We start from the raw sequence: 10,119 nt of genomic DNA on the forward strand, positions 1-10,119 counted from the left end.
CTTTTTGTCAGTAGTTAATCAAAAGGGGAATCTAAATAGGTTTTTCCTAAATTTTCAGGTAATTACAAACATAGCTACACAAAGAAGCCCCATCATTACACAATCGCGTAGTCGAGCTTCAAGAAATAGTGTAAACATGAGTACACATCCTGAATCATCTAATAGGTCTACAACGACGCCATCAGCCGACTTTGCAAATCTGGGAGCTCAACTGAACAAAGTGTTAAACAGATTCAATGAGTTAAGCATGGAGATGACCGCACAACAACGCGTGATTAATCAGTTGGTTGCTGGTAGTAGCAGCGGTGTCCAACATGATCCCTTACCTGCTAGCCAACCTGAACCTCAACCACTACCCCTACCATATACTCAAACCTCTTTTGCTCCGCATTTTGTAAATTCACCTGAGGAATCTTTCACCTATCCTATTCATGGCCTCCAACATACCTACACATCCAATATCCAAACCAATCCTCCTCACCCTCAAGTTCCTCCAAATTATCCACCTATTGTCTGAACATGCCACTTGAACCTCAAGGACCATATTATTATTCCACTACAGAACCATTCACGCTAGACACCGCTGCACAAGGAAAAGTCGAAGTAGGAGAATCCTCCGTGCCAATTGACAAGAATCTGTTAAAGAGGTTGGATCGATTTGACGAGTTCATGAGGAAGAACCAAGGCTTGAGCAAACAAGGAGGTTTGGACTTTAACGAATTCTGCCTGTTTCCTGTAACGAATCTGTTAAGGAGGTTTGCAACTGCCTATGGGTTTTAAAACACCCAAATTTAGCAAGTATGACGGAACGGGCAATCCCAAAACACATCTTCGAATGTTAGCAAACAAATTAGGAAGGCCAATAGATGACGAGAATTTGCCCGTTTGATTGGTTCCCTAGAGTTTAGAAGGAGATGCACTGGATTAGTACTCCAATTTGAAGCCTGAAGAGATGAGGACATGGTTGGATTTGTCAACCGCTTTTGTAAGACAATATGAGTATAATTGCAAGCTTGCTCCGACGAGGACCACACTTGAGGGCAATGTTTTTAAACTCGGACCGGTCAGTGAACCGGAGAGGTGGCCGGTTCGCGGTTCGACCGGTCCGACCGGTCCAACCGGCCGGTTCAAAGGTTCATTGTTTTTTTTTTTTTTTTTTTTTTTAGTGTTAAGTACTAAGCAGGTTTCATTCTACACTTGAACTTTACCAACATAACTTAATTTAAGTTATGATAATAATAAATTTTCTAAAAGTTATACACAAAACATGGAATGATAAATATAATTAAAATATCATAATTCACCATAAATTTTCATAAATTCATTATAAACATAAAGAGATACAATCCAAATGTGCACCAATTATCACAAATAAAAACACAAAAAATAAATAAATTAAATATTGAAATTCTTTTACAACCCTTAAAAAAATCCATAAAAGAGTTCAAATTAAGACAAACTATTTGAATAGCAAACTTTTATCAGTGGCATGATAAGCAACCACACCACCTTCACAATTTCATCAACTTAAGCTGAAAAAGTTAAAATTTTATTATAAAAATATAAATCTAATTGCTCAAACTAAAAAATTTTGAAAAACAAATATACAGTTAAACACATAAAAAATTAATTGCTACTAAACATAACTAATTAACATGTTATATTAAATTCAATGATCCTATACCATTAATTATTTTAAATTCAATTATCAATAGCTTCGATTATGTGCCAACTACCATATTTTTGACCAACCCAATGTTATTATTTGTAATTCCTACCCAATTCCTACACGGATGTGCACTACTTTTGCAAAAATTTCATCCTTAATTAATCGAATAAAAATAAAACAAAAATGAGGGAAACATATGAAAATTGAGGGGAAAAAGAAGAAAATGCAAAAAATCAACTAAAGATAATAATATAGAAAAAAACCTTGAAAAGAAAAAAATTAAACTTACTAAAATGTTGGAAAACAAGAAAAGTTGAAATTTTCAACTTGTTTACAATCTGCTAAAGATAATAACCTGATAATAATGGTGAAGACTTGAGAAAATCTTGTTGTGGATATTTGGGTTAAAAATGGTTAAGAAGAAAAAATTGAAAAAAAAAATAAGAGAAGAACTTGATGTTTTAATATATTTTTTAGTCAAGTAGAATTCTCAACAAACTTAAGTACAGTCTAGCGGTAAGATTGTCATATTTAAACTTGGAGACCCAGGTTCGAATCTTAGCTACACCATTCTTGATATTTTGTTGAAGAATTTAAAAAACCGCCGGTTCACGGTTCTTAACGGTTCGCACGGTTCGTCCGGTTCGTTCGGGTTTCAACGGTTCTCCATGAACTTCCGGCTTTAACATTAGACCGGACCGGTGACATGGCCGGTTCGCGGTCCAACCGGTCGAACCGGCCGGTCCGGTCCGGTTCTGAAAACATTGCTTGAGGGGACTAAAAGGAAGCCATCTGAAGATCATAAGATATATGCAAAGCGATGGAGGAAATTGGCTGCTAAGGTGGAACCTCCTATGACTGAAGAAGAAATTGTCCGTACGTTTATCAAAGTTCATGACCCACCATATTTTGAGAAATTTTTTTGCATGACGGGATGCTCATTTGCAGAAATTGTTAACAAATTGGAGGAGTATGATGAGTTCATAAGAGCAGGAAATATTGTTAATGTGTCAGCTTTGAAATCGCAATTAGAAGCTTTGCAAAATCAAAACAAGAAATCTCAGTTCAAAAAGAAAGAGTGGGAAGCTGCAGTTGTTTGGGACCAAGGCTTTTATTCCCGACTTAGATAGCAACAATATCCCACCTATCCATCCCGTTACCCATACCATCCACCCCCTCGACCTGTTTATCATACTTCTATTAACCATCCTCGACCCCGACCAAATTACCCAAACACACCCACAACACCATTTCATATTTCTCCACCTAACTTTCAAACTAGACCTCACTCTCCTTATAATCCAAGACCTGCTTCACCAGCCAACCAGAGTTATAGCTATCAACAAATCAATGACCCCCAAAACCCAACCCCATACAGAACTTTCACCAATCTAGGTCGGCCCATTGATCAGTTGTATGAACAGCTCAAAACCGCAAGAAAAATTGGTACGATACCTCCTACAGTCTATCATAGAGGATTTCCCCTTGGTTATGATCCTCAATCTTTTTGTGCTTATCATTCTGGAGCTCCTGGACATTCTACTGTCAATTGTTGGGCACTTAAGCATAAAATTCAAGACATGATTGAGGCCGGAGACATAGTTTTAAGAAGGAGAGAGGAACAAGGACCAAGTGTTAGCAAGAACCCTCTTCCCGCGCACAAAGATACTGTTGGAGTTATTACTATTGATGAGGAGATCAAGGAACCTAATCAATACATTGTGGATGAAATTGGGGTAATTGAGGTCATCGGAGAACCATTCATACTGGAAGAAGAAACCTCCGAAGTCAAGAAAAATGCTGATCCTTTCATTTTAGATGTGATACCTTTTGAATGTGAGCCTTCAGAACTTGTGGTACTCGAATTGCCGGAACAAGCGCCTGTTCTTAATCTACAAGAAGTCTCGTGGAACTATAGTGAGCCTATTTTGTTGATTAGAGGAGAAGAGATGCCAAAGAAGGAGGTGGCCGCCGTTACCAGATCTAGAAGAATCATAAGTGAACCTACAGTCAACGAGCCATCAAAAGCAAAGAAAAATGCCACGCCGACATGACCAGCTGTGACTGAAGAAGAGGCATTCAATTTTCTTAGGATGTTGAAGAAAAGTGAGTATAAGGTGATCGAGCAATTGGATAAAATGCCCGCTCAAATTTCTATGTTAAATTTGCTCTTAACTTCATAACTTTATAGAGAAGCTCTATTCAAGGTGTTAACTGAGGCTCAAGTGCCTAAGAATATTCCGGTTGACAAATTCACTCATGTGGTTGAGCATGTTTTGGTTTCAAATCAGATTTGTTTTTCTGATGTGGATCTAACTTCTGAGGGAATTGGACATAACTAGGCATTGTATATCTCAGTCCGTTGTAATGGGAAGTTGTTGCTGAGAGTTTTGATAGACAACGGATCTGCTTTGAATATCTGTCCATGGAATACTTTGATTAAATTGGGATTTCAAGAAGCTAAACTTTGGCAATCTGCAACTGTGGTGAGGGGATTTGATGGCGCTAAAAGAAAATCAATGGGAGAAGTGGACTTAGTATTACAAGTAGGACCTGCCCAATTCCAAGTCATGTGCCAAGTCATGAATTTTTCAAGTGTTTATAATCTTCTGGTTGGACGACCTTGGATTCATGCTTCAGGTGCTATACCATCTTCGCTCCATCAGATATTGAGGTTTGTAGTGAATGACCAATTAATCACAGTGTTTGCAGAGGATGATTGTACTATGATCGTCAATTCCGGACCAAAAGAGGAAAGTGATAGAAAAGCTCTGGTTTCTCCCCACCATGTGGCTGATATCGTTTCAATAGGTTGGGTATCTAAAGACAAGGCAGTGATGGAAATGAATTTGCCAGAAGCCAGCATTATGATGGCTAAAGAAATGATTCGATGAGGATACGAGATAGGCAAAGGTCTAGGGCGTAACTTGCATGGAGTTCTTGAACCAATAGAGATTCAAGGAAAGAAGGACACCTTTGGACTAGGGTTTCAACCTACTTCCAGGGACAAGAAAGAAATATTGGATCACAAGAGAGTAGAAAAGGAAGGAAAGCAAATTATTAGGAGTATCCCACCATTACACTACACTTTTCCCTATCCATCGGAGGTAATCGGATTTGAATCGGACCCGATCAATGAGATGGATATCAGTTTGTCTAAGCTGTTCATGGGGGTTACTTATGAGGGCGAGCCGTCAGAGAATCCAGAATTTTCAGAGGTCTCTAGGGAAGCAATGAAGAATTGGACCGTTGATTTTCTTCCCTTCCAAAGGGAATTTCAGTAAATCTAGGGGATTGCCTTTGGTTGAGAGCGATGAAAGAAATCATTCGCATTGTTCATCTTTTGCCTTTCAGTTTTGTAAATAGTTTTGAATTAGATGTCTTTTCAAAATAGGTCTTATGTTAAATAGCGTACCTTTTGTTAAGCAGCATATTATGACATTTTGTCATTTATTTGAAATTCAATGAAATGCACAGTGTTCATTTTTCAATTATTTTATTTATGCATTGTTGTATCTATCTCATTCTTTTTCAGATGGCAAAAAATAAAACACATTGACCCTTTGGATATCAATATTCCAGAATTTAATGACTGCAATCTTGATATCTCTCACAAATTCGAAATTATGGAATCAGAAATTCAAGATGAGAGCGATAATGAGGAAGAATCTGAATCTTTGTTAAAGAATCTTGAACAACGACCTTAGAAGAAACATAAATCATTAATATTGGCACTGAGACCGAGGTTAAAGAGATCCAAATTATCATTCATTTGAATAAGAAGCAGAAAAAAGAGATGATTGAATTCTTGACCATGTTTCAAGATGTATTTGCTTTGTCCTATGATGACATGACAGGCATTTTAACAGATATAGTGGTTCACAATTTGCCAACGGCCCCAAATTTTTCACCGGTGAAATAGAAGCCTCGCAAATTTAAACCGGACATAAGTCTTAAAATCAAAGAGCAAATTGAGAAGCAACTCAATGCCAAGATTATCATGGTATCTCATTATCCTATTTGGCTTTCAAATCCAGTCCCTGTCCCGAAGAAAAGTGGAGAGGTGAGGGTATGTGTTGACTATCGAGATTTGAACAAGGCTAGTTCGAAGGATGATTTTCCCTTACCAAACATACATATCCTTTTGGACAACATGCTGGGCATGAGATCGAATCTTTTGGCGATTGTTTCGCCGGATACCATCAAATTCTAATGGCAGAAGAGGATAGAGAGAAAACTGCTTTTATTACTCCTTGAGGAACATTTTGCTACCATGTATGCCATTCAGATTTAAAACTACTAGAACTACTTATCAAAGGACCATGCCCAGCTTGTTCCACGATATGATTCATAAGGAGATGGAAGTTTATGTGGATGACATCATAATCAAATCCAAAAAAGTGGAGGATCATTTGGTTGATTTGAAAAGTCATTTGAAAGGTTGAGAAGATATAATTTGAAATTAAATCCTGCGAAGTACGCTTTTGGGGCTCCTGTCGGTAAATTATTGGGGTTCATTGTTAGTAAAAAGGGCATAGAGATAGATCCGACAAAAATTAAAGCAATTCGTGAGATGCCAGTGCTAGCAACACAAAAGAATGTGAAGAGTTTCTTGGGAAAAATTAATTTCATTGGCAGGTTCATTGCTCAATTGACTTCTACATGTGAGCCTTTATTTAAATTATTGAAGAAGAATGTGTCATTGTATTGGAGTGAAAAATGCCAGCAAGCTTTTAATAAGATCAAGGATTACTTGTTGCACTCTCCGGTCTTAGTGCCACCCAAGTCGGGTCGACCTTTGATTATGTATCTGTCTATGCTCGATGAGGTTGTGGGATGTGTTTTGGGGCAGCATGATGACTCTGGGAAAAGAGAGCAAGCAATTTATTATCTTAGCAAGAAGTTCACACCTTACAATGCAAAATACTCATTTCTTGAAAGGAGTTGTTGTGCATTGGCTTGGGTAGTTCAGAAACTGAGGCATTATTTGCTTAGTCACACCACTAATCTTATCTCTCGTTCAAATCCTTTGAAGTACCTATTGGAGAAACCAATGCTGACCGGACGCATGGCTAAATGGCAAATGATCCTTTCTGAATTCGATATCATCTTCACCATGCAAAAGGCAATCAAGGAGCAGGCTATCGCAGATCATTTGGCTGAAAATTCAAGGGAAGATGATTATCAGCCATTTCACACTTATTTTTCGGATGAGGATGTCTTGTTTGTTGGTATAGCGGAAGATATGAATGAGCAATGCCCTGAGTGGAGACTATTCTTTGATGGCGCTTCAAATTCTTTCGAAGTTGGGATCGGAGCTGTTCTAGTATCGCCTGAAGGAAAACATTATCCCGGTTCCGCTAAACTGTGATTCTTCTGCACTAACAATATGGTTGAATATGAAACTTATATTTTTGGACTCAAAATGGCGTTGGAGATAGAGATCAAGGATTTAATAGTGTTCAGTGATTCCGATCTACTCGTGCATCAAATGCTCAAAGAATGGATAAGTCGACATTCAAAGATTTTGCCATATCATTGCAATTTACTGGATTTGGCAAATAAATTCAGAAGTTTGGAGTTCAGGCATATTCCACGTGCTCGAAATATTTTTGCTGATACTTTGGCCACTTTATCTTCAATGATTCAACATCCAGATGAGTTAGTGATTGAACCTATCCAAATTCAATTACAAGAAAAGCCTGCATATTGTCTGGTTATGAAAAAATCTTTTGATGGTCGTCCCTGGTACAGCGATATTAAGGAATTTCTCAAAATTGGGTCCTATCCTTCAGGTGCTGATACGACTACTAAGAGTGTCTTGCGTAGATTGTCATCCAAGTTTTTCTTAAATGGAGAGGTGGTATACAAAAGGACGTCAGACTTAGGCCTTCTAAGATGCATTGATGAAGATGAAATATATTATTTGATGAAAGAAGTGCACAGTGGTGTATGTGGATCACATATGAATGGACATTTATTGGCAAAGAAGATCATGAGAACAGGATATTTTTGGTTACTATGGATCATGATTGTGTAGTTTTTGTCAGAAAATGCATTAAATGTCAATTGCATGGAGATTTATACGTACTCCTCCCATGGAATTACACAGTATGACTGCTCCATGACCATGTTCAATGTGGGGTATGGATATAATTGGAACCATTGACCCTCCTGCTTCAAACGGGCATCGATTTATTTTGGTGTTAATTGAATATTTTACCAAATAGGTCGAAACTGAATCTTACAAGCACGTGACTAAGAAGGTAGTGACACATTTTATAAGGAAACACATCATTTGTCATTTTGGCGTGCCAGAGACATTAATTACCGACAATGCAAAGAATCTCAACAATGACATGGTGGATGGGTTATGCGAACAATTCAAAATCAGGCATCGAAATTCTACTATTTATAGACCACAGATGAATAGAGTTGTGAAGGCAGCGAATAAGAACTTGAAAAAGATAATCCATAAAATGACAAAAAGACATCGTGATTGGCATAAAAAGCTCCCCTATGCATTAATGGCATATAGAACTTTTACTGTGGCAACGCCTTACAATCTCATGTACAGAATGAAAGCAGTTTTGCCATCTGAGATTGAAATTCCTTCATTGCGCATACTAACGGAGACCAAACTGGATGAAGTTGATTGGATTAAACAACGTCAAGAGTAGTTGTCTTTGATTGATGAAAAAAAGTTAGATGCCATTTGTCATGGTCAGCGCTATAGTGAGAACCCAGAAAAAAATATATTTTTATTTTAGGCATTATTTTATTCCTATGCATACGTTTTTATATTTTCTTTATTATATTAACTTTATAGATATTTTTATTAGTAAATATAGTTTTAAAATCATTTTTCTAGTATAAGTTAGTTCATGAAAAATTAGGAGTGTATATTGGACGTGGACCCTCTAGTGCGTTAAGTGAGAGAAATTCGGCCAATTAGGTTAAATTTTGCATAAAGGGATTTAATTATTAGGTGCTAGGAAATAATTAGAGGTTACCTAAATGGATTAACCATGGGGAGACAAGAAAATAACTTTAATCAAAAACAAAGTGCCAAGTGTCACTTTCCTATTCGAGTTGACTTGCCTAACTATCTTACCTTTACTAAAACCTTCAATTTTGACCAAGAAACCATCTTCATTTCAACCTCTTGGCCGAACCTCTCCTTGAGAGAAAAGAAAAGAAAGCTTCAACCTTTCATCTTCCATTCTTGCTTAAATCTTGAAATCCAACCGATTAACTCTTGAATTTGTCCACCAAAGTGACTTGCTAAGGGAGTTTGAAGGTCTTCGTGGAGTTGTTTTGGAGGAGAAACCCCTAAGCTACTACCTTTCTTGAGGAGTTAAGGTATTTTGCTTGGAAACTCATTCTTTGTTCCTAATCATGGTAAATTGGTGACTTATGGTAGCTAACTAGGTTATTTTATGGAAGATTTCATGGATTAAAGTGGAGTTAGCTAAATTTCTGATTTTTTTGGGGATTTTTGTGTTTTCATATGATGGTTATGGTTGGCCTTGAATTGATGGCTCTAAATTGTGTTAAATGGATCCCTTGTGCGTTAATTGAGGTTATTTGCGAAAAATTTCAGCTTGTGCGGAAAATTTCAGATTTAGGGTTTCTAATTGGGGCTTTTCTATGGTTGGTTGTTGAGCTTCTAATTGGCTATGATTGAGGGGTATTATGACCCTAATGAAGTGTGTTGAATGGCCTATGAATTGTTTGGGTACTTGTGGTTATTTTGGATGCATTTAAATGATTGTTTGTAGGATGGAAAATCTGAAATTTTAGGGGAAATGCTGTCCAAATGTTTAGGATATTGGATTCTTGTGAGTTTGGGTTGAGGTTGGATAGAAATGAAAGGTTTTGGGGTTTGTTTCTACTTTTAGCCCTAAATGTTATGTATTTTTCATTTCCAAACTATATTTGGTTTTGCCTTAATAGTTCATTTAAGAGGTATTCAACTTGTGTCCGAGTCTCAATTGTGCTTTCTTGATTGTTATAGGGCGTGCCGGTGATCCGAGGCTTACGTCGGACGAAAACTTGTGAAATTGCTTTGTTTGACTTGGTGAATGTACTACTCACATGTTTGTTATTCTGTGGGTTTATTGTATTTGGAATCTGTGATTGGATTACTTGTAATTATTGTTTATGCTAGGTGAGACGAGGGTGTACTTTACCACTCTCGTACTCTATGGCTTACTTGACCGTTTACTGTATCACTTGAAATTCTCATGATTGTACTTGATTTGGTGTCGTTTGGACGTGTATCCAACGACCTTTACTGTTAACTCTGAGCTCAACCTCACTGGTAGTCAATTGACTCGAGCCAGCAAGGGCTTGGTCAAGGGAAATTGACAAGCCATGGGGACTGTTTTGGGATCTTTCGGTATGAGACCCTTGGTTCCGGTATACTCAAGTATTACCAATTCTGTACT

General features: G+C 37.5%; 1 protein-coding gene across 1 annotated transcript; it reads left to right on the forward strand.

Annotated features, from left to right (window-relative positions):
* Nucleotides 1-7,094: 7,094 nt before the first annotated feature.
* On the forward strand, nucleotides 7,095-8,349 carry LOC140009895 (uncharacterized). Its single transcript, XM_072056230.1, has 3 exons — nucleotides 7,095-7,619; nucleotides 7,710-7,808; nucleotides 7,900-8,349. The coding sequence occupies exons 1-3, from the start codon at nucleotides 7,095-7,097 to the stop codon at nucleotides 8,347-8,349; spliced, it is 1,074 nt and encodes a 357-aa protein (XP_071912331.1).
* The last annotated feature ends 1,770 nt before the right edge of the window (nucleotides 8,350-10,119 follow it).

This window comes from Coffea arabica, chromosome 6e (assembly GCF_036785885.1).
Source record: "Coffea arabica cultivar ET-39 chromosome 6e, Coffea Arabica ET-39 HiFi, whole genome shotgun sequence".
Classification (NCBI taxonomy): Eukaryota; Viridiplantae; Streptophyta; class Magnoliopsida; order Gentianales; family Rubiaceae; genus Coffea; species Coffea arabica.

What these genes read in the sequence shown, in the direction of transcription:
- LOC140009895 (XM_072056230.1), top strand. Translation starts at nt 7,095, where the DNA reads ATGGCGTTGGAGATAGAGATCAAGGATTTAATAGTGTTCAGTGATTCC. An exon ending in TGAAAGAAGTGCACAGTGGT is followed by an intron (nt 7,620 to 7,709) that starts GTATGTGGATCA and finishes ATGATTGTGTAG; the next exon opens with TTTTTGTCAGAAAATGCATT. An exon ending in GCTCCATGACCATGTTCAAT is followed by an intron (nt 7,809 to 7,899) that starts GTGGGGTATGGA and finishes TTTACCAAATAG; the next exon opens with GTCGAAACTGAATCTTACAA.